General features: G+C 49.2%; 1 protein-coding gene across 9 annotated transcripts in view; it reads right to left on the reverse strand.

The window, feature by feature from the left end:
• Positions 1–24,649, reverse strand: part of EPS15L1 (epidermal growth factor receptor pathway substrate 15 like 1) — a 93,656-nt gene that overhangs the window by 28,212 nt on the left and 40,795 nt on the right. For all 9 annotated transcript variants that reach the window (XR_001889527.1, XM_017893704.1, XM_017893703.1 and 6 more), the window contains 8 exons: positions 21,730–21,891; positions 20,881–21,078; positions 19,154–19,318; positions 12,208–12,331; positions 10,760–10,810; positions 9,182–9,318; positions 3,236–3,296; positions 2,200–2,282 (listed from right to left, as the gene is read on the reverse strand). Coding sequence is in view for 8 of the 9 variants with exons in the window: in XM_017893704.1 (XP_017749193.1) it covers positions 2,200–2,282; positions 3,236–3,296; positions 9,182–9,318; positions 10,760–10,810; positions 12,208–12,331; positions 19,154–19,318; positions 20,881–21,078; positions 21,730–21,891 (981 nt within the window). In the remaining variant the exon portion in view is untranslated. The remainder of the gene's footprint in view (positions 1–2,199; positions 2,283–3,235; positions 3,297–9,181; positions 9,319–10,759; positions 10,811–12,207; positions 12,332–19,153; positions 19,319–20,880; positions 21,079–21,729; positions 21,892–24,649) is intronic.

A 24,649-nucleotide genomic window follows, 5' to 3' on the forward strand; every position in this document is an offset into this window, starting at 1 on the left:
AAAAAAAAAAAAAAAAAAAAAACACCTTCTTGCCACTTTCATTTCCCTTAGCATTTTATTTATATCCACAATGTTGTTCTTGAAAACAGAAAGGTAACCAAAAGGAAAACTGAGTTACAAGGTCAGGGTTGAGCTCAGAATGCGGCTGTACAAGTGTCACGAAGGCAGCTGATGGAACGGTGGAATCAAAACAAGATAGTATTGGCGACCCATTTTCCACAGCTCTGTCCAACTCTGTCCTAGCCCGGCACCGCCAATAGGAAGTGAGACCAGCTCTGAAATCACAGCTGCATGTGTGTGAAGAGCCCCAGGTTTCAGGGCCCAAGGACAGGCAGAGGGCAGTCATGAGACCCCGGCCCTAGCCCAGGCTCTGCTAGCTCCCCGTCTCTGCTCACGGTGAGAGGAGGAAGACAGAGCCAGCCTCCCAAAGGAAGAGGAGTCCACGTGCGACAACCAGAAACGACCAGGACCCCTGCCTTAGGGACTGCTGCCACCGTGTGGCCAATGTTTTCTGCTTTCGGGAGATGGTTTCCCGCCTGCCCAGGGGCCTGTGCAACAGCCCCTAAATCTCCTTCCCCTGGTGCCCTCCTGGCCAGTCCCAAACCGTGTCACAGCATGGCATGTAAGGGATGGAGGCCTTCTCCGTGTGCTGGAAGGAGGGGGCGCCACACCAGGGCCTCTGGCTCCCTCTGCCCAGGCTCATCGGTATAAACACACACCCTGCCTCGGTCAGAAGTGGGATTTGCTGCGCCGCCAGGGCACTCACACACGCATCTTTGAAAACCTGAACAGAATCTCAAGTGCTTCTCAGAATCTGTGTTCTGTGATCACAAGTTGCGACCGCTGCCAACCACAAGATGCCCAGAGACTTGTTTGCTCCACCAGCTGAGTGAACGCAGGGCAGCCAAGGGAGGTTGCCCAGTCACACTGGCACCTGGGGCACCTGGCCATGGGGCCGGCGGGGTGGGGAGCCCGAGGGGGCCTCATGCCTGGGGCATGCATCTTCCAGGTACTCCTGGGGCTCCCTCCCCTCACCACCTTCAGGCCAATAGCAGCGCCCACACAGACTGGGCCCAGCTGCTCCAGGGGACCCCCCCCACCGGCCACCCCTTACCACCTGGGCCATGGGCTCTAGGAAGGGGGCTGTGTTCTGCTTGTGGCCACAGCCTCTTCCCGCAGCGTGGACGATGCCTGGGCCTCTGCAGGTGCAACGCTTGAGGAAAGCAGGCCCCTGCAGCCCCCGAGGACAGAGCCCATCCACCCCTGCCTGGGGGCTACCAAGAAGGGACAGAGTGGATGCAGATGTCAGGGACGGGGCACACCTCACCTGCTTTTCTTCATTCCTGCCAAAGAAACGCGCTCCTGGCTCAAACAGGGAGATATACAATTCACAAGGAAGCACAGTAGTGCCTCAGCCCCGGCCTCCTTCCCACTCACCACAGCCCCCATTTCCAACTTTCCAGCAGTTTCTTCTGGAAGGCACCTCAGTTGTAAGGGGCTTCTATTGTTATTTTTTGACTTGTCCATTCTGGACGTTCCCTGTTGAATTCTCTATGCTACCTTAAAGATTAGCTCCAGCCACACTGCCAGCCTCTGGAGAAGCCCTACAGCTATCTGGAACCAGAGTCACAGTGAGTTCAGGTCACCATGTGGCGAGGGCCGGACGCAGACGGGTCCAGTCTGGTAACGAGTCTCGCTGCTGTCCTCCTTCAACAGTTCACTCCTCACCTGTGGATCTGTCTGCATTTATTCACGGAGCCTGGCCCTCACTTTTCAACACCCCTCGAAAGTTCTGTCACACAGGCGGCTCTGAACACTCGCTGGCCCGCTTTCCCCGGATGCCTTGCACCTGCAAGCCTGCTCCCCACGGCCCTCTCGAGATGCCTGTGCCCAACGCCTTCTCGAGTTTCTACTTGGCCATGGCAAAGCCTTCACCATCTGAGACCCGATGGTCGTGAGACACCAGTGGGAGCCGGGGGAGCCCAGGGCAGCTATGCCACTGGGAGGGGTCAGGGCTCACCCTGAGGGACTGAAGTGCATCGGATCACAGCCATGGGTGCTTTCCAGACCTAACCTTGTATTCGAAAGGTGCTGGGGAGATACACACTTGACATAAACAATTACGCCTGGCAGCCCACACCATGACAAGAGGCACAAAGACACTAGCAGAGGCGCGGGGGCTCCGGGGAGGGGCTTTACCTTGGACATCTGGCTGAAGTCGGCAAAGCCTTCAGCACTATTGAAGGACCCACTTCCGAAGGGATCTAAGGTTCCAAAGGGATCTGCAATCGGCACCAACAAAGTTAGAGTTACAGGTCTTTAAGAGACACACCTTCTGGGGTGGAGGGAAAATGCTAGATGGCTCCTGAACCAGGAGACTCAGGAAGGCTGCATTTACTCATTAGACACGCGCGTCTGCATGAAGGTCCCTCAGCAAGGCCTGCCTGCCCACTCTGGCGCAGCGGGACGGTTTCTCACTGTGACGACCGCTCTGGGAGGGCCAGCATCATTCACGGTCATCAGAAGAGTGACAAGTTGCTGTAGGCGCATGGCCCCTGGGTCCCACTGGGTCTCACTGGGTCAGGAGGGAGAAGTAACTCCAGGGTGACCTGCCACCCACACGATTTATGCAGGGTGGTGTCTTTGGATAGAGGTTTTTGCTGTGTTTTTTCCTCTGACCTGGAAGGGATTTGCCTAGAGTACTGGATATACTCGCCTATGATCCGCCCCGCGCAAGCTGCAGGACCAAGCAGGGCCTGTTCCCAAAAGAAAGGGAGTGTCCACAGATGCTCCCATTGCATAAAGGCTCAAGCGTGCATCTGCGAGTTCTACACTGTGAGATGAGGTTCCTTCAAACACAGAACCCACAACACAGGCCGGTACCTGGGGTCAAATTTTGGATTTCTTTTAGGGAGGAAACCCAAAGATACAAACCAAAGATTTATAAGGAGGAGTAAGTAAACAGTAGTTAATATCACTGGTGCTATTACTGAATCCCTACTGCGAAAATTCCTTTCCAGAAAGATGCCAGCGCATGCCGTGCCTGGGAAGAGGAGCAGCAGGGGATGCTTGTTTTGGCCTAATGGGCTCAGGCCAGGATCTGGGTGCCACTGACTAATGACACAAACACAGAGGCCACACTGGCTTTGGGAGTGAAAGTGTTAACTGGGGGGGAGGGGAGGCTCTGCTACTGCCCGAGGAATAGTCAGGAAGGAAAATAAGCCATGGGTCTCACCTGATCCTTTTGAGGAGACACTGGAGGATGAAAAGGGATCACTGGATTCAAAGGGGTCGAGCTGAGTGAAAGGAGAGAGGAAAGAGTAAAAAGCAGTTCATTTGTTCCATCACCCATTCATTCAACCAGACTTTCCTGACGTCAATGTACAACATCCAATGCCAGGCCAGAGGGAAAGTGGAATGATTAAAACTCAACCCAGGCAGAGTAAAATCCCAACAGATCAACCCTCCTGCATATAGCACCTATCAACCTGGACAGAATACCCCCAAAATTACAAATACAAAAAGCAGTGGCCTGAAGGCTGGGAAGTGAACAAGGCAGGGAGAAGACTTTGGAGGAGAATTTGAATGTGGCAGAAGAAGACAGCAGGAGGTTGAGTTTCCATTCCGCCAGCTACAGCAGGAGAGCACAGTGCAGGTGCCTAAGATTCTGGTAGCATCCGAACACCGGAGGATGGAGCCCAGAGTCAACCATTCCCGGGGAATGGGAGAGGAATCAGGATGGAGAGGCAGAGATATAAGCCCTGAACTTCATGATCCACTCTCCCCCTGTCTCAGGCTGGTCCCTGCCCATGCAAGCCTGGGGGGACTCAAGGCAGCCTGCAGCTGAGGCCACAAGAACTGAGCCAGGATTGGAGTTTCTGCCATCTGCTGGAGAGTGTCTGCAGTGTGAGTGCCACCAAGTTAACTGCCTGCTGAAACAAATCCATTCCTGCTCTTTGGAGAAAACAGACTACAGTCTCGACACAGAACACTCACCATGTATCAGATACATTTCTAAACATACAAAGAACTGGAAAAATGTGACAAATTCTCACCGGAAAGGACAATCACTGTAGCCAATCTCAAAATAACCCAGATGGTGGAACTCTGAGACAGGGACAACGTAAAACGGTGATTATAACTGTGCTAAATGAGGAAAAGGAAAATGCACGTAAAATGAATGAAAAGACAGGCGACCTTAGCAGAGAAACAGAAAGTATACAAAAGAAACAAATGAAAGTTCCAGAAATGAAAAAGTGTTATCTACAATAAAAACTTCACTGCCGGGGGCAGTGGATCACCCGAGGTCAGGAGTTCAAGACCAGCCTGGACAACATGGCAAAACCCTGTCTCTACTAAAAATACAAAAAATTAGCCCGGTGTGGTGGTGGACACCTGTAATCCCAGCTACTTGGGAGGCCAAGGCAGGAGAATTGCTTGAACCCAGGAGGCAGAGGTTGCAGTGAGCTGAGATTACACCATTGTACTCCAGCCTGGGCAACAAGAGTGAAACTCCATCTCAAAAATAAATAAATAAATAAATAAGCCAGGCTTAGTGGTGCATGCCTGTAATCCCAGCTACTCAGGAGGCTGAGGCAGGAGAATGGCTTGAACCTGGGAGGTGGAGGTTGCAGTGAGCTGAGATCACCCCACTGCACTCCAGCCTGGGTGACAGAGCGAGACTCTGTCTCAAACAAACAAACAAAACAACACTCCATTAGGTTAGCTAAATAACCAGTAATAAAAGAAAGAGTAAGTGAAGTTGAAAACAGAGCAGTAGAAATGACTCAATCTGAAGAAAAAGGAGAAAAAAGAATGAAAAGATAAATAAATAGAGCCTCAGGAACCTGTGGGACAATAACAAAGGGTCTAACATCCGTATAACTGGAGTCCCAGAAAGAGAGGGGAGAGAAAATGGGGCAGAAAAAACAAATCAGGAGAACTGGCAGCTGAAAGCTTACCAAACTTGTTTTGTTGCTGTTTTGAGACGGAGTCTTGCTCTGTCACCCAGGCTGGAGTGCAGTGGTGCCATCTCGGCTCACTGCAACCTCTGATTCCCGGGTCCAAACGATTCTCCTGCCTCAGCCTCCCAAGTAGCTGGGATTACAAGTGTGCACCACCACACCTGGCTAATTTTTGTACTTTTAGTAGAGACGGGGTTTCACCACATTGGCCAGGCTGTCTTGAACACCTGGCCTCAAGTGATCCGCCCGCCTCAGCCTCCCAAAGTGCTGGGATTACAGGAATGAGCCACTGAACCCAGCAATGAAAACTTACCAAATTTGTTGAAAAGCATAATTTACAGATTGAAGAAGCTGAGCAAAGCCTAAACAGTATAAACACCAAGAAAACTACACCCAGAAACTTCAAAAACTACTGAAAACCAAAGATAAAGAGAGAATCTTGAAAGTAGCCAGAGAAAAACCATCTATTACATACAGGATAACAATGAAAGAATACTCCTCTCCACTGGGCACGATGGCTCACACCTGTAATCCCAGCACTTTGGGAGGCTGAGGTGGGTGGATCACGAGGTCAGGAGATCAAGACTATCCTGGCTAACACGGTGAAACCCTGTCTCTACTAAAAATAAAAGAAATTAGCTAGGCATGGTGGTGGGCGCCTATAGTCCCAGCTACTTGGGAGGCTGAGGCAGCGGAATGGCGTGAACCCGGGAGGTGGAGCTTGCAGTGAGCTGAGATTGCGCCACTGCACTCTAGCCTGGGGACAGAGCAAGACTCTGTCTCAAAAAAAAAAAAAAAAACTCCTCTCATCAAGGACAATGGAGGCTGGAAGGCAGTAGAAAAACACGCTAAAAGTGCTAAATGAACAAACAAAAGCCCAACAACCTACATCAAACGCAATGTCCTTCAAGAATGACAACAGGCCTGGCACAGTGGCTCATGCCTGTAATTCTAGCACTTTGGGAGGACGAGGCGAGCAGATCACTTGAGCTCAGGAGGTCAAGACCAGCCTGGCCAACATGGTGAAACTCAGTCTCTACTAAAAATACAAAAATTAACCAGAAATCCCTTGAACCTGGGAGGCAGAGGTTGCAAAAAAAAAAAGAGTAACAGCCGGGTGCAGTGACTCAAGCCTGTGATCCCAGTACTTTGGAGGGGCTGAGGCAGGAGGATTGCTTGAGCCTAGGAGTTTGAGACCAGCCTGACCAACATATGGAGATCCAATCTCTACAAAAAATAAAAAATTAGCTGGGTGTGGAGGTACACGCCTGTGGTCCCAGCAACTTGGGAGGCTTAGGTGGGAGAATTGCTTGAGCCCAGGAGGTTGAGGCTGCAGTGAGCCAAGATCACACCACTGCACTTCAGCCTGGGCAAGAGTTAGACTCTGTTTCAAAAATAAAAATAAAAAAGTGACAATACAGTCGATTTGCACTATAAGAAGTGCTAAAGAAAGTTCTTTAGGCTGAAGGAAAATGATAATGGAGGGAAAACCACTCTTCAGAAAGAAATGAAGAGTATCAGAAATGGTACATATTGGGTAAAACTAAATGACTACTTTTTTCCTTTTTCTTTAAAATAACCACAATGGATTAATGCAAAAATTATAAGGGTCTTATGGAGTTTCTAATGTATTTAGATGTATGATATTCAGATGACGACTATAACATAAGACATGCTGGCTGCAAGGGTGGGTGGACAAACGGTTGCAATTTTCTACATTTTACATGAGATAATATAATACTAACCTCAAGTAGACTATGAAAAGTTAAAACTGTACACGGTATTTCCTAAGCAACCTCTAAACAATCATTAAAAGAGGTATGATTAAAATAAAAAAAGGCCAATAGATAGAATTCCAAAAAACATTCAAACAATCCAAAAGAAGGCAGGAAACAAAACATGGGATAAAAAGCAAGCAAATAATAAAATAGTAGACTTAAACCATATCAATAATTACATTAAATGTTAATGGACTAAACATTCCATTTACAAGGCAGGGACTTCTGACTGGATTAAAAAAAAAAGCAAGTCCCAACACTATGCTAGTTACAAAAGACACCTATCAGTTTTAAAGACCCAGGTAAGCTGAAAGTAAATGGTTGAAAAATGATATATCATATAGTGAATAACATGAGGAGAATGAAGTGATAAAACAGACTTCAAGACAAAGAACATCACCAGAGATCAAATGGGAACCTTTTATAATGATAAAAAGGTTGTTGTGTCAGAAAGACACAACAATCATAAACATCTATGCACCTGACAGAGCTTCAAAATACACAAAGCAAAACTTGATCAAATTAAAGTGCAGTATGAACAATTCCACAATCATAGGAGAATGTTTAACACCTCTCTCTCAGCCATTGGTAGAACTAAAAAAGGAACAAATAATGAAGACACACATAATCTGAATACTATCAGGAAGCTCAACCTCGCTGCCATTTGTAGAACATTACACCCAACAACTAGATACACATTGTTCTCAAGTGTACACGGTTTGTTCACCAACATAGGCCATAAACAGCAACCCTTGATAAATGTGAAGGTATTGAAAACATACAGAAAATGTTCTCTAATAACAAATTGAATTAAAAATCAAGAATAATAGTATTATAATAGACCTAGGAGAAGAAGCCAAGTATCTGGAAATGAAACAACACACTTTTAAGTAATCCATGGGTAAACAGAATTCACAAGGGAAACTGGGAAACATCTCAAAACTGAATGGCAATGAAGAGACAAAGTACTCAAATATATGAAATACAGGTAAAGTAGTGCTTGAGGGAAATACGTTGCTGTAAATTTACACAGATGCTCCTTGACTTACCATGGGGTTACGTCCTGATAAACCCATTGTAAGTTGAAAATATCTTAAGTCGAAAATGTACTTAATATCCCAATAAACCCATCATAAAGCAAAAAATCAGAAGTCGAACCAACATAAATCCAGACACTCCTTGACTTATGATGGGACTGCATCTCAATAAAACTATTGTAAAATCAAAAAACTGTAAGTTGAATCATCGTAACTCAGGAACCGCCTGTACTAGAAAATGAAGTCTAAAATCAATGAATGAAGGTTGGAGCTTAAGACATTAGAAGAGCAAGGTAAACCCCAAATAAACAGGAGTAAGGAAATGGAAAAAAATAGAAATAGAAAAGAGAAAATCAATGAAATAGAAAACAAGCAGTAGAGAAAAATGAAGCCAAAAATTGGTTATGGAGAAGGTCAATGAAATTGGTAAACAGATCACCTATACCAGGAATGCTACAGGTCTTAAGGACGTTAAAAAGGGGCCAATAAGAAAACACTGCAAATGAATCGTTGCCTTCAAAGAGCTCCAAGCGCTAAAGACCAAAAGGTCCACAGGGAGTGAAGGAGGTGGGCACCAGGGCAGCAGGAGCCCTGAGGAGGAGGGATAAGTGCTCGTCTCTGAGCAGGCCTTGGGCCTGGGTTGCAGCCTAGAAAACGGAAAAAGGCTATGAAGCAAGCTCACTCCATCATTAAAATCCTCTCCTCCATCACCAGAGATTGCTCTTTTTTGATTTGTTTTAAAATCCAAGTTGACAGCTATTTAACCCAATCTCTTAGACATAATGTGCAAAACGCCCGGCGTCTGCCATGCCTGGGGATGGAAGCACAGGTGTGCTGGAGTCGGAAACTGGAGGGTCAGAGTTGGCTGATGCTCTCAGGAGACGACACCAGGCAAGGCAGTCGGGCTGAGACGCCTGCACTTACTCCTGCCGTGACAGGGGCACCCACCAAGGTGACTCTAAGGTCCCCACCAGTGCTGTGTGTTATAAGGACCGTGCGGGGTGGCCGGGTTCATGCGAGTATGTGGTGCTTGTTTGATTTAGTCTTTTTTGGGAGATGAAGAGGCAGTGGAGGCAGATGACTAGAGTTGAGGGGTGGGGATGGGGATAGAGGAATAAGAACTGTGGGTGACATCCTCCTTGCCCTGACGTGGGGCCACTGGACAGCTGACTGAACCTTGGGGCTCACAGGTGAGTCACTGCAGTGACTAGGCCAGACAGCTCCCTCACTCGGCAGGAATGAAATCAGCCTGGGATACCAGCTCCCAGAGAACAGGCACCAAGGCCCATACTCGTAGGCACCACGTACACTCCACGAAGGGAAGGAGGCCTTCGGGAAGTGCCACCCTCACACACACAGAGCAGGTGTGCGGCTCTCCCAGGCAACGTCCCACCCCACTCACCTTCGAAGGTAAGGAAGGGTTTTTCGTGAATGGGTCCGAGGTAAATGGGTCATTCTTTGTCTGTTTCTTGAAGAAGTCGTCGGTGGCAGAGCCACGGAATGGGTCACTTTCTTTGAAAGGGTCCCCTCCAAATGGATCTAGAAGGAAAAATGCCCCATGAGTAAACACTATACCGAGTGAAAGAACCAGGCATAAAAGGACGCACCACAGAACGATGCCCTTTACATGGAATTCTAGAAAGGGAAGAACACTAGTGACGGAAAACAGGGCAGTGGTGGCCAGGGCAGCCTGGTGACAGGGGGGAGGGTGACAGCAAACGGGCCTCAGGAATGACCGAAGTGTTCTCAAATCTCACACAACTGTGCATATTTGTTGAAACTCATCTTATTACATACTAAAATAGGTGAATTTTGTTCTGTGTACACTATACCACTCAATAAAATTGACTTTAAAAATAATAATATCCTGGCCAGGCATGGTGGCTCATGTCTGTAATCCCAACCCTCCAATCACTTTAGGAGGCCGAGATAGGAGGATTATTTGAGGCCAGGAGTTCAACACCAGCATGGGCAACACAGAGAGACCCCCGCTTGTAAAAATAAAAAAATAAAAAATTAGCCAGGTGTGGTGGCATGCGCCTGTAGCACCAGCTACTAAGGAGGCTGAGGCAGAAAGGCTGCTCGAGCCCAGAAGGTCAAGGCTGCAGTGAGCTATAATTGCACCACTGCACTCCAGCCTGGGCAACAGAGTACAACCCTGTCTCTAAATAAATAAGTAATATATCCTGTAGGAGCTGGATACAATAATAATAATAATAAACAATGCAGGTAAATCCACAGAGACAGAAAATAGATTAGTGGGTGCCAGGGGTTGGGGGAGGGAACAGAGAGTGACTGCTGATGGGGATGGGGTCTCCTTTTGGGGGGATGAGAATGCTGTGGAACTAGGTGAAGGCAGATGATCATTGCACAACACTGTGAGTGTGCTCAATATCACTGAAATGGATGCTTTAAAATAGTGACTTTTAAGTTATATAAATTTCACCTGAAAAAAAATAAATTGGTCAGGCATGGTGGCTCACGCCTGTCATCCCAGCACTTTGGGAGACCAAGGCGGGCAGATCACCTGAGGACAAGAGTTCGAGATGAGCCTGGACAACATGGTGAAACCTCATCTCTACTAAAAATACAAAAATTAGCTGGGCATGGTGGAGGGCGCCTGTAGTCCTAGCTACTCAGGAGGCAGGGGTTGCAGTGAGCCAAGATCATACCACTGCACTCCAGCCTGGGTGGCAGAGCAAGACTCCGTCTCAAAAAATAAAATAAATAAATAAATTAGCAGGCAATGTGATCCCACCACACTCCAGGGTGGGGTGCAGGCAGTGACTGGACCTAGGGAGGGGAGCCACCTCCAGAAGGGAATGGGACCAAGGATGGGTGTAACATGGATGGACAGCCATCCTTCCCAGTTACATGGCTTCCATCCCCGGTGTGTGCAGACACAAGTCCCGCCACGTGCAACTTCTGAGCCAGGACTGGACACAGTCTGAAGACTGGTCCAGGAAACACTGAACTTTACCTGTTGAAGTTGTCTGCTGTTCTGCAAAGGGGTCATTCTGGAACGGGTCGCCTGGGTGGGAGAGGAGAGAAATGCTTATTAGCTTTAGGGCACAGGACGCGGGCCGGGCCCTTGAACACAGCCACCCACCTGCCAGGCCTTTCATTGCCTTCTACTCCGCCAATGTAGGGAGAGAATGTTATTTCCTTCTCCTGCCCTCGATAGAAATAATGTTATTTCTATCCACCTGCCCTCGAAACCTTGGCAAACCAAAGAAGGGGACCTGGAGGAGGCAGCTGTTTCTGGCTGGAATGTTGAAAATGAGAAGGAAGGTCCTGGTGGCTGTCCCACCCAGGCTGGAGTAGGGAAGACACAGAGCGGGCTAGAATCCACTCCTCTCTTCCCACGCCGGGTTTCCTTTATCCCATCTGCCTGCCACCTCCCTGGGTAAGAGGACACAGGACCCTGGGCTGTCCCTCACTTCACCACCAGCCCTGCAGCAATGAGGCGGTGGTGCCCCTGGGCATCAGGGGCTGCTGGATTCGCCTCTCAGACCCAGCAGGCTTCAACTCCAAGCTGAAGCTCAAACTTCCACTGTCCTCTCCCCACCTCAGTGTTTTTCTCAGAAATGTACAGAGAGCCTTCCTCCTGGAAATACTGTTTTGCTCTGAAACATGGAGATAAATTAGGACATCTTGTTTCCGGAATCCTTAGTTATTCTTGACTCAGGTGTGGCTCTGGATAGACTCCTAAAATTATCTAGACCTTACGTTTATGTAGGAACCCATGGTTTGCCAGGTACTTTCATGGTCATTACTAGCTCTGATTATTTTATCAACCCTGTGAGGTGAGCAAGGAGCAAATTTATTAACCTGCTGAGGGATGAGGAAATTTAAGTACTGAAGAGTTGAAGGGGACTGGCCAAGCTGCTTTCAAATGTGGGTCTTGTGGTGAGCTTGGAACGCTTCCCACTGTGTCTCGATGCCTTGGCTCTCTGGTTAACAGGGTGAGACAAGAAGCTTAAAAGGCGTTCCTGCCGGGCGCGGTGGCTCACACCTGTAATCCCAGCACTTTGTGGGGCTGAGGTGGCTGGATCACCTGAGGTCAAGAGTTTGGGACCAGCCTGGGCAACACGGTAAAACCCCGACTCTACCAAAAATACAAAAATTAGCCGGATGCGGTGATGCGCGCCTGTAATCCCAGCTACTCGGGAGGCTGAGGCAGGAGAATTGTTTGAAGCCAGGAGGCGGAGGTTGCAGTGAGCCGAGATTGTGCCACTGCACTCCAGACTGGGTGACAGCGAGAGTTCGTCTCCAAACAAACAAACAAACAAACAAACAAAAAAGGCGTTCCTTTCCCCCTCCGTTTCAGACTGTGGCATGTCCTTACTTTTCTAGCCCTTCAACCACTCTAAATATGACAGAAAACACACAATATTTCAATGAGAAAGTGGGTAGCAAGTGAGATACCTTTGAAGGGATCAGCTCCTTTAAATGGGTCAGATTTGAAGGGGTCTTCTGTCTGGAAAGGATCCGGATGCAGCTCTTGTGTGTTGTTGCTAAATAACAAGGCTTTATTTTTGAAAGGATCATCCTATAATTTTGTGAAGAAACAGGACAAGGATTTGATTATTTCTGAGTTAAAGCAAAGGACAGAATTCCATACTTAACTCACATTTCCACTTTGAGTAGCATGACCCTAAAAAGAATGATTCAGCCAGGCGTTCGAGACTGGCCTGGGCAACATAGCAAAATCCCATCTCTATAAAACAAAATTTAAAATGTGGCCAGGCGCAGTGGCTCATGCCTATAATCCCAACACTCTGGGAGGCCAAAGTGGGCGGATCACCTGAGGTCAGGAGTTCAAGACCAGCCTGGCCAACATGGTGAAACCCTGTCTCTACTAAAAATACAAAAAATTAGCTGGGCAGGCACCTGTAATTGCAGCTACTTGGGAGGCTGAGGCAGGAGAACTGCTTGAACCCAGGAGGCAGAGGTTGCAGTGAGCTGAGATTGCGCCATTGCACTCCAGCCTGGGTGACAGAGTAAGTGAGATTCTGCCTCAAAAAAAAAAAAAAAGCCAGGTATGGTGGCATGTACCTATAGTCCCAGCTACTTGGGAGGCTGACTCACGAGATTGCTCGAACCCAGGAGGTGGAGGTTACAGTGAGCTATGATTGTGCCACTGCACTCCAGCCACAACAGTGCAAGACCCTGTATCTTTAAAAAAATAAATTAATTAAAGATCACTGAAGAAATACGAACTGGAGTGAATAATAATGTTCAATACTGGTTCATTGGTTGTGACAAATGTACTGTATGTGATGTGACTAACAGGAGGAACCGGGTGTGGGATATAGAGGAACTATGCACTATCTTTGCAGTTTTTCTTTTTCTGAAACAGGGTCTCACTCTGTTGTCCAGGTTGGAGTGCAGTTGCATGCTCATGGCTTACTCTAGCCTTGACCATTTGGGCTCAAGTGATCCTCCCACATTGGTCTCCTGAGTAGCCGGGACTACAGGCATGCACCACCAAGCCTGGCTAATTTTTATATTTTTTGTAGAAATGAAGTCTCTCACTATGTTGCCAGGGCTGGTTTTGAACTCGTGAGCTCAGCTGATCCTCCCACCTCAGCCTCCCAATGTGCTGGGATTATAGGCATGAGCCACCACACCTGGCCTATCTTTGCAATTTTTTCATAAATCTAAAACTATTCTAAAATAAAAATTCATTAAAAAATCATTGAGTGGAAGCAACTTAAATGTCCATCGATGCATAAATGGATAAACAAAATGGAAAAACAAAATTTTTTTCTGAGTCAGAAAAAAATAATGAATTTGGAAATGTCATCAAGAAAACTGTAAAGAGCCACACAACAGAATCTGATCCAGCCTTCAAAAGGAAGCAAATTCTGACACATGCTCCAACATGGAAGAACCTTGAGGACAGGATGCTGAGTGAAATAACAGTCACAAAACGATGCACAAGGTATGAGTCCTCTTCTATGAGGACCCTAGAGCCATCACGTTCACAGTGACAAAGTAGAACAGTGGTTGCCAGGGGCTGTGGGTAGGGGGATGGGGAGTGGGTATTTCATGGGGATGAAAACGTTCTAGAGCTGGGTTCCACAACAATGTGAATATACCTAACACTACCGAACTGTACACTTAAAGACAGTGAAGATGGTCAAGTTTATGTCTTTTTTTTCTTTTTTGAGACAGAGTTTCACTCTTGTCACCTAGGCTGGAATGCAGTGGCACAATCTTGGTTCACTGCAACCTCCACCTCCCAGGTTCAAGTGATTCTCCTGCCTCAGCCTCCCGAGTAGCTGGGATTACAGGCGCACGCCACCATGCCCAGCTAATTTTTGTATTTTTAGTAGAGACGGGGTTTCACCATATTGGGCAGGCCAGTATTGAACTCCTGACTTCAAGTGATCCACCAGCCTCGGGCTCCCAAAGTGCTGGGATTACAGGTGTGAGCCACCACGCCCGGCCGTTTATGTCTATTTTACCTGAAATTTAAACAATATTTTTTTAACCACTGAGTCAGAAAAAAATAATACATTTGGAAATGCCATCAAGAAAACTGCAAAGAGTCATCAACGACAGCAGCAGAGGCCTCATTTCAAAAGTATGACCTTCCTCAATCACCTTTTCTCGGTGAGTATGTACCTAGGTGGGTATTTGAGAAAATGGAGTTTTCATACCAAGAAACATGCTGGTTGTTTCTGTCCTATGAGGAAATGAGTACTCATGCAGTTAGAATTACTAGAGCATACACAACGCTTTGCATTTTTTTTTAAAGGTGTGTATTTCTAGAAACAAACAGGTTCATTTAAACAAGAAGAAAAAAATATTTACTTTTGAAGAGCACATTTTTGTAGTGGGCAGTAGCCTGAAAAGGGTGGGTTTGTCATACACGGGAACAATGCAGTTGGTTTAAATAAGGACTCTGTTTTAGTTAATAAAGACACACCCTCAGTGAAAACATGAATGTTTCACTGTGATATTAAAAAAACAGCACAACACCCTCACTGAATTTGGCACACACACTGGCATCCCTGCGTGGGGCTCACAAACCAGTCCAGTATTCCAACCGACCAAAACAAAATCATTAAAAAGCTGGGGCTTCCACGAAAATAGGGACAAATGGTTTGGGGCAATCACATCAAAGGTCCAAAAGAAAGTTTCCTAGCAAGGCTGCCACCACTCTGGGGCAGCCAACTTAGGGGTGCAGGACAATTCTGAGAGGTACAGAGTTAAGACAAGCCACTGGTCCAGGCTGTGAATGAGTGAATTAGTGTGAGTGCTTCTTCCTCAGCCCCCGCTTCGGGAGAATGCACCCACATCCCTGCCATCTGATGAACATGGAATGGTTTTTCTTACCTGGGAAACATTAGCTGGAGCCTCCGACCACAGGGTTTTCCCAAGGTGGGGAAACCAAGCCAGGTTCTTAGACAAGTTAAGTACAGATGTCCACAAGCACCGCAGCTGGAGACAGTGCTGACTGGACGTCAGGTGCTGACCACCACAAGACACACACGCCCAGCGAGCGTCTGATGGGGTTCTCGGATGCAGATAAAGATGGAGAAGTCCTACTCTAAGGAGGCCAGGAGGCCCACATGGAAAATCCACCTCTCACACTGCTCCATGGAAGGAGGAATGTATTTGTTCCAGAAGAAAGAGAGGGATCATGACCTGGATAAAGCAGTGAGTTAAGAATGCCAGCTTGACCTCAGAATGAAAGCTTCTATTTAGTTTGCTTGTTTTTAAAGGTAGGATCTCACTATGCTGCCCAGGCTGGAGGCCAATGGCTATTCACAGGTGCGATCCCACTACTGATCAGCCTGGGAGTTTTGACCTGCTCTGTTTCTGATCAGGGCAGGTTTACCTCTCCTTAGGCGACTGGTGGTCCCCTGCTCCCAGAAGGTACCATACTGATGACTAACTTAGTGTAGACACCCAATGAGCATAGCACACTACAGCCCAGAACTCCCAGGCTCAAGGATCCTCCTGCCTCAGCCTCCCAAGTAGCTGGGCCTACAGGCACTCGCCACCATGCCTGGCTCTGTTTAGTTTTTAATTGGCATTTATTTATAAGGTTTTTTTTTTTTTCAGTGTTTTCAGTCATCACTTGGAAGACTGCCAAATAACAGTTAACAATGGCAGAAAAGAGACTTAAGGTTCTGGGAATGTGGGTTGCAAGCCCCCTGCAGACAGGCCTGCAATCCCTTTCTCAGGAGTCACTGGCCTGAAACCACAATCACTCCTTCCCCTTCTAAGGGGAAGCCTGAGACCCCAGCAGGATTCAGGAGGTCAGGGTAACTAAAGGTGGTTTTGATTCCACTGCACAGAATCAGAGTGGGAAATGGGATTTCCCTGTTACAAAGATACCATCAATTCTACCCCCTGAAGACCACCTACCAAGGAGAAAAGACCCATCTGCCAACTTGGGGGACACGAGTACAGCAGACAAAGGCCAGGATGAATGACATGGCCCTTCGCAGAGATGTAATACCTTGAACAAGTTCAGCAACCAGTGTGAAGTAGTGCCCTTCTTAGGAAATACACATGGTAACTCTGAAAGGGGGCTCAAGAAGCTTCTGTGACATTCCTGCCTTTAGAGGAGTGCTGGGCAGCAGGGGTGTGCTGGGCATCAGTTCTCAGAAAAAAGCCCTGGTTTAGAGCTTCTGCCAATTCCTGTGGTATAAACAGTCTCACCATGGTTGATTTCAAGTTTCCAAGCAACTAGCTCACAAGTTCCTGTTTTTTGTTTTTCGGGTTTTTTTTTTTTTAAGAGATTGAGTCTCGCTGTGTCACCCAGCCTGGAGTGCAGTGGCACACACCTGGCCTCAAGCAATCCTCCCACCTCAGCCTCCCAAAGGACTGGGATTACAGGTGTGAGCCACTGTGCCCGGCCAGTTTCTATTTAATAATCGGTTCTGGAAAGTCAATAAAAACTGGCTCCAGCATGCCACTGGGGCTGGATGTGACAGATGATCCAACCTTTCTTAATCTGTCCTCAGTAAGGCCTAAGTCTGGGATGACTTATTAGCTTCTCTCTACAAGTTGATTGGATGGTGAGCAAGAGGCCAATATTCTCATAATCAGATGAGAAACAAGAAATAAATATGGCTTTAAGAACCCTGACTTTGGCGGGGTGCCGTGGCTCACGCCTCTAATCCCAGCATTTGGGGAGGCCGAGGCGGGCGGATTGCCTGAGGTCGGGAGTTTGAGATCAGCCTGGGCAACACTGTGAAACCTCATCTCTACTAAAAACACAAAAATGAGCTGGGCGTGGTGGCACGTGCCTGTAATCTCTGCTAGCCTGTAATCTCTGCTACTTGGGAGGCTGAGGCAGGAGAATCACTTGGACCCAGGAGGCAGAGGTTGCAGTGAGCTGAGATCGTGCCACTGCACTCCAGTCTGGGAGACAGAGTAGAGACACTCAGTCTCAAAAAAAAAAAAAACCTGACTTTTGAGATAAAGTCACACTGCGTGAGTTTCACATGGAATTTAGTAACTTGAGTAGAACTTGTCCAAACATAGGAAGTTTCAGATGTACCACTGTGGATACACCATTCTCAGGGACTTAAAATCCCCAACTTCAACCCACAAGGGAGAACTAAGACACCTCTCCCTCGGCTCTGAAGCAGTCTTGAAGTGTTCAGAAGTAAACAAAAATCTCTCTTCCACGTATTTATTAAGAAATAGAAACAAGTCAGAAAAATGCTTTAAAACTGTATTTGTACAACAAGATAAAGACAGTTTTTCTTTCGGACGCGGGTTGCAAATTTCCATGTAACATATCTTATATCTACATTCCCAAAGTAATTGTCTCTCATGTAACCTTTGCCCTGCCCAAAAGATGAACAAAATAACAAGAAAGGTAAAATCTGTCTTTGGAGTTGGGGGAATCACTGGCCTCTTGCAAACTGCCACTTCACTGCCAACTTTCATTCAAGAAAACCGGTTTCTAAAAACCTGCAAAAGGGACGTTTAAGAGGAAGCTGTTCCCTGAACGAAGACTGAGCAGGACAAGCCAAAAGCAGCGCCAGGGGACAATGCCAGATGGGGAAAGTAGGAGCCGGGTTGTGAGGCGGAAACACACACGCCAAGAACAGCCAGGGAGCAAAGCGAGGAGTTCTGGCTTCTCGTAATTCATGAAGGATGAATGCTCATCGTTTCAATTTAGACGATAAAGCTGAAGATGACGGGCCCGGGGGCGGCTATGGAAGCCACCTCATTACGAGTCCACGAGAAAAGAGAGTATGGGAGGAAAGAGGGAGGCAGTACACCCAGTGTGGGCCAGACACAAGAGACAGATGAGCTCGCCAGCAGTGCCTTCCCAGCAGCCCAGGGGATGCGTGTGCTTCCCCATAAATCCTTGGGACTGAGGACTCGGCTGCTGAGAAGAGAAACAAGTCAAGCATTGAACATAAAGAGGCACGTGTGGTGTTTAGAGAGCATGAGCGCTCACTCTTATTCCAGGGAGGAAGAGGAATCCATGACAAACACAGACCCAGGAGCAGAAGGGCTCCAGGGAGGAGCCCTGGGAGAGAGGGTGGCAGCATGGAGACAGCTGCTGGAGGCACCAGAGCACCAAGGAAACATCCAGACCCGCGCGGCCCAGCCCGTCCACTCCCGCAACAGCACTAAGACGAAACGGGAAGCCGCATGTCCCCAGGTTCAAGGCTGCAGGGGCAGACACTGGCGTGAACAGGGGGGATGTGACCACCTAAGGAAAAGATCACACCTGTCTTGGTATCAGGGGCTCGAGATCTCTCAAAATCTAGGGGCCGACAGTCCCCTGCCCCAGGCCTGATGACAACTCTAAGGTCATGAGATGGGAGTAAAGTGCAGAGGTTTTTAAACATAATCAAAATTTCAGGAGAGGCCAATTCTTAGTTGAAACAGGAACACCCTGGGAGGGCTACTTGCCGTTATTTCCTCATCTTTAGCAACACATTTGCTTTTCAAGGTGCTCCTTGTGGAAACACACATATACATACACACATACCCCTCAGATGTCCCCTGCCCCCGATCAGTAGAATGTGGGGTTTCCACAATGAGTAGAAACTGATCCAATTTTGGTGAAGTTTGAGAAGCCCTCTGAATTTGGGTGGTTGGCCCAGTGTAATGCTTCCGCAGAGATGAAGGGCTTTCAAAACAGGTTTTGAAAGGATCCTGGCCTATCTTGGACTTTGTTCTGGAAGCCAGGATTCAGCATGGCCACCTGTGCCAGGCTGCGAGGCTTGGTGTGAACGCACAAAGTGGCAGCAAAAACAAGAGACAGCCGCCTGCGCTTGGATGGAACCAGCGTTGGACATGAACAGATCTGGCGGGTGGGATGTTTTGCTGTCACACCCGGGGACCAGAGCCCCGTACTGTAATACATTTATTCAACCTTTACCATGGCTCCAAAACCGCCCCTCTCTGCCAGGGAGATGCCTTCGCTCAGGTCGGCCAGGTCAGTCAGGCTGGCGCCATGGGCTCCATCGAGCACCTGGTCATACTGCTCCAGGCTCCTGTGGGCCTCCTGGCGGCTTTCGTGCAGCTGGGAAAGTTTGCTCCTTGCCTGTGCAACAAAGACATCATCAGCATTAAACAGGGTCAGGAAAACATGTCAGGAAAGACTTTTTTTTTTTTAAGACACAGGGTCTCACTGTCACCCAGACTGGCGTGCAGTGGAGTGATCATAGCTCACTGTAGCCTTGAGCTCCTGGGCTCAGAAACTCCTCCTGCCTTAGCCTCCTGAGTAGTTGGGACTACAGGCGCACGTCACCACCTATATTTTTGGGCAACATACGGAGGCCCCATGTCTACAAAAAATGTATTTTTTTGTAGAGATGGGGTCTCACTATGTTGCCCAGTCTGGTCTTGAACTCCTGGCCTCAAGTGATCCTCCTGCCTCAGCCTCCTAAAGTGCTGGGATGACAGGTGTAAGGCACTGCACTGAGCAAAGCAAGATATCTTTGCTCCTGACACCCAACTACAAATTCTAAGGGTTAGAAGAGAAAACACTGAGGCTGGGCGCAGTGGCTCAAGCCTGTAATCCTAGCACTTTGGGAGGCCGAGACGGGCGGATCACGAGGTCAGGAGATCGAGACCATCCTGGCTAACACAGTGAAACCCCGTCTCTACTAAAAAAAAATACAAAAAACTAGCTGGGTGAGGTGGCGGGTGCCTGTAGTCCCAGCTACTTGGGAGGCTGAGGCAGGAGAATGGCGTAACCCGGGAGGTGGAGCTTGCAGTGAGCTGAGATCCGGCCACTGCACTCCAGCCTGGGTGACAGAGCAAGACTCCGTCTCAACAACAAAAAAAAAAAAAAAAAAAAAAAAAAAAAAGAAGAGAAAACACTGAAAGTAATCCTACAGATATTAACCATAAAGCACAAGAAAAGGCAGTAAATCTCTGAGCAGTCCATGTTTATGATCAACTGTGGCCTATAAACTGGCTAACAGCAAAGAGAGAGACCAGTTCAATTGGGAAAGGAAGTGTGCCTGGCCACTCCCACACAGGCCGAGGGCCAGTGTCACAGCCACTCTGCAGACTGGATGCCCAGGGCCAGGACAGAGGCCTTCAACTACTGCCCACAGGAGAGCAGGGAAGGGCAAAAGCTGCACACCACAAGAAGCCAGCGCCACCCTGGACTGGGAAGAGGGTGGGGGCACCCCAGACAGCTTAGAGAATGGGGGTCCTGCATGGCGCAATGCTCCAGGGTGGTGCCTCCTGAACACACCAGTGACTGCAGAGGACATCTGTTCTCTTGCCCAGGGACAAAGGAGTCATCTCTCTGACTTTGTCCCTCTTGTTTGTGTGAGGACCAGGCTGGAAGGAACCCCAAGGTCTCTCCAAATGAGTCATTAATTAAACGTTCCCACCCCGCCCCGCCTACTCCCTGAAGATGCTGTGTGCTCAGGAAAGGAAAGTGAACTCCTCTAGGCCAATGCCAACACCCTCTGGAACATGCCCTGGGGAGTTCTTGGCCCTGCGCCTCCAGGCCAGCACCACGGCCTCCCAAAAGAGACCTTCACTAAGTAACAAGGGTGAGAGCAAAGGAGTTCAGCAGTGGCAGCCTCGGCTCTTGGGGCTCGCTGGTCCCCGGCATGTGGCAGGGACCCGGCTCCACGGAAGCACCTGGTTGATTTCGTCTTGCGTTGACTTCAGGGACTTGATAATGGTTTCCAGCTGGACTCGCCCGGCCTGAATGCTCTGCTCCAGCTGGGTTTCCTCCTGCTGCAATCGGTTCAGCTCCGACTTGGCTCGGTTCAGATCGTCTTCCTGGGACTTTAAGTCCGATTCCTGAGACTGGATTTGTGTTTTCAATGATGAGATCTGAAATGAGATGTTAAAAGATGTTAAAGGGATTCACAGTGCATGTGAAATGGGACTCCGAGAAAGAACTCTTAGCCCCCATCCCTGAAACAAGCTAACCCAGGGAGGCGGACACCTAACCCAGGCCCAGATACCTGGCTTCCTTACAGGCCTCTTTCCATACCCAAAACAGAGACACAGAAAAGGCAGACGGGCTCCTCCTGCTGTGGATGGAAGATCACTTTGGAATAATAAGGGGCATGACCAAGCATGAACGATCTGTCCGTGACCCGGGAGACTGAGCGTCTCCATAGTTTTCTGAGGTTGCAGCCTCTGGAATCTGTGAGGAGCCTCAGAGACACCTGAGGAGGGGAGACAGGCACCCTGGAACTCCCTGTGTTGTGGGGCACAGCCAGGGTGGGGTGTGTTCAGGGCACAGGTTCACAGGGACCAAGGCCATTCACATATACAACCTGACTTATAGGAGCACGGGGGGTGGCCAGGAAGTCAAGCCACTGGTGCGCGGACACTTTTCCGCGTGGTATTTGGAGCAACTCTATTGACCCAGTAGGATGTCTAAGTGTTGTGTTCCCAGGTAACATGAGCACAGGGGAGCCCTCGGGAACCCCTGCCCGTGTGCAGGGCACTGTCCCGGATGTAGCTGGGACGCACCATCTGAGTCTCATCCTGGCACTTCTGCCGGACGTCGCTCAACATGTCTCGGAGCTTAGCCTTCTGCTGGTCCATCTCGTCCAGGCGGTCTTGAGCATCCTGTTTCTGAGCCTCAAGCTCCTGCAAACTGCTTGTTTCCCGGTCTAGGTCATTTTGTAATTCCTAGGGAGGAGTTGCAGGGATTTACGTGAGGATGCGAAAAATGAAGCATGTTCAACATAACAGGGGGGTAGCCTGGGCCAGAAGCCCCAGAGAAGCCTCTGAAACCACCTGGCAGGACCGTGCTCAGGGCCAGCATTCCGTGCACACCCACGGCCAATGTGTGCCTCTTGGGCTGGAGGCCCGGGTCCACTCTCTCAACAGCTCCCTCAGCAGGTATTTCTTGATGGCCTAACAGGCCAGGTGCCAGAGAAGGGGCTGGGTCCCTGTGAGAAAAAGGCCCCAGCTCCCGGATGACTGTGGAGGGGAACATCACCCAAACACAAATAAACGGGGACAAGTGGCACCAAGAGGGTCACAGGGAAACTGCAGTCACACCTTGTGGGCAGGGAAGATGCCTGCAAAAGCAACATTTAGGGTGGTGCCAACAGGTGAGCAGGTGTCAGGCAGGTGAAGAGCCAGGGGCAGAGCCTGGTGGTGGGAACCATAGGGGCCCTGGGGTGGGGGGATGTCGCACTCCAGTTGGAGCAAAAGGGAACGGGCCGAGGCATCAGAGGCTGCACCTCGCAGGCCATGCCAAGGAGATGGTGCTGGGCTCTGCGGTGGGGAGGTGGGATGTGCAAGCATGGGAGGCAGGACATCATGATTCTGTTTCTGAAGCTCTCTCTGACCCCCTGGGATGGATCCAGATGGTCAGCCCGAGGCTCTACCGCCCCATGATTCCACTTCCAAGAAAAGCATCCTGGAGGCATATGACATGTGCAGAGGCACACAATGTCTTTGACAGCAAAATCCGTAAACAATGCAGATGTCCATGAGGTACTGGCTGGAAGGTTCCAGCACAGCCCACACTGTGGGACGCTCCTTGGCCATGGAACAGGATAGCGCCGGGTGCTCTGCCTTACAGTAGGACATGAGCACATTGCATTTGTGTGAACAGGAAGGGGAGGGTATGCCTTTCTGGAAGGCCCCCACCCCAAGGAGCTCATAAACAGCACCTCCAGGGATGGGGCACCCAAGGAGAGGGCAGAGGCTTCTCACCTCCTGATTTTCAACTGTGCAAATGCATTATCTGTCTTTAAGATAAATAACCAAAGCTGAAATAGCACAAGCGGGCATTGTGAGAAGCCCCCTCCCTCCAGCTGCCATGTGGAGCGTGATGCAAGGGGCTATCAGGACGCAGGGACTGCAGGGGCCTTGTGGGGTCCAGGGAGAGGCAGTGGCAGCCGGGGCCTGAGCAAGGTGGTGGTCATGAGAATGGACAGGACGGGTGGGTTTGCAGGGAGCCATGGCTGGGCGGTGGGGCTGAATCCCAGAGCCAGTCTGGGCTGCTGGGGTGGCTGGTGCCGTAAGATAAGAAAACCAGAGGTGGCTCGGGGTCTCCTCACTACAGGGACAAAGACGTCATGGCACTTCCCTGCTTCAATGGGCAAACCATGCCTCAGGAAGCTGGGGTCTCCGCTCCCCAGCCTCCCTGCCTCTGGCCTTTCACTTGAGGGCTGGATCTGGAGGGGACAATCAGGGTCACTTCTGGACATGTTTGACAGGAAACTCAGGAGAAAGACTCCAGCCAGTGTGCCAGGAAGGGAAGACACTGGAAACACGAAGTCAGGCGTGTCAGCATCAAGGTGGTATTTAAACATGTGGGAATGGGTGAGGTGTCCAGTGGGAGGCTCGGGGAGAGCCCGAGGTAGCCCAATGCTCCGAGCGATGCTCCCACCAGGGACCGAAGCCTCTAGAGCTTCCTAAGTCAAACCCTGGCCCCATCACTAGGTAACACTGGCAGCAACTCCCTGATGTCCTGGGCCTCAGGGTTCTAGTTAGGGCCACACTGGCTCCTTCCAGGCCACGGCCCATGGCTCCAGGACACCAGGGGCTCCAATGCCTTTGGTCTGCCCAGAGAAGGTCCCTCCTTTATGTCCCCCTCAAACCAAAGATGACAAAATGTGTATACCACACACTTCATGCACAGAGCAGAGACTATTTGCCCAGAAGAGGCATGACAGGAGGACGAGAGGGAACTCACTGGCCACGTGCCGTGTACTGAATGTCTGCTGTTGAAATTCTCACCCCCAAGATGATGGTATTGGGTGTGGGGCCTCTAGGAGGTGATTAGGTCATAAGGGTTCAGCCCTTGTGAGTGGGATTAGTGGCCTTATAAGAGGCCCCTGAGAGCTGCCTCGATCTTCCCACTGAGTGAGGACACAGCAAGAAGGTGCCACCTATGAACCAGGAAGTGGGTCCTCACCAGATGCTGAACCTGCAGGCCCCTTGATCTTGGACTTCCCAGCCTCCTGAACTGCGAGCAGTAAACTTCTGTTGTTTATAAACCACCCAGTGCATGGTGTGCTGTTATGGCAAGCTGAATGGACTAAGACACATGTGCCATGTCAGTGTCTGCAGTGACAAAGGTGCTCAGGGTACCTCACCATTTCTCTAAGAGGGTTCTCACAGTCTAAACCCCTCCTCAGAAGCTCCTGCCCTACTCACTCTTGGCTCTCCCTTACCTTTATTCTCCCTGCTCCCCAGCATTTTTTTTTTTCTTTTGAGACAGAATCTCACTCTATCACCCAGGCTGGAGTGCAGTGGTGCAGTCTCAGCTCACTGCAACCTCCGCCTCCTGGGTTCAAGGGATTCTCATGCCTCAGTCTCCTGAGTAGCTGGGACTACAGGTGTACACCACCACGCCCAGTTGGTTGGTTTTGGGTTTTTTTTTTTTTTTTTTTTGTATTTTTAGTATAGACTGGGTTTCACCATGTTG

The sequence above is a fragment of the Rhinopithecus bieti genome, unplaced genomic scaffold (genome assembly GCF_001698545.2).
Source record: "Rhinopithecus bieti isolate Rb0 unplaced genomic scaffold, ASM169854v2 scaffold_23826, whole genome shotgun sequence".
Taxonomy (NCBI): domain Eukaryota; kingdom Metazoa; phylum Chordata; class Mammalia; order Primates; family Cercopithecidae; genus Rhinopithecus; species Rhinopithecus bieti.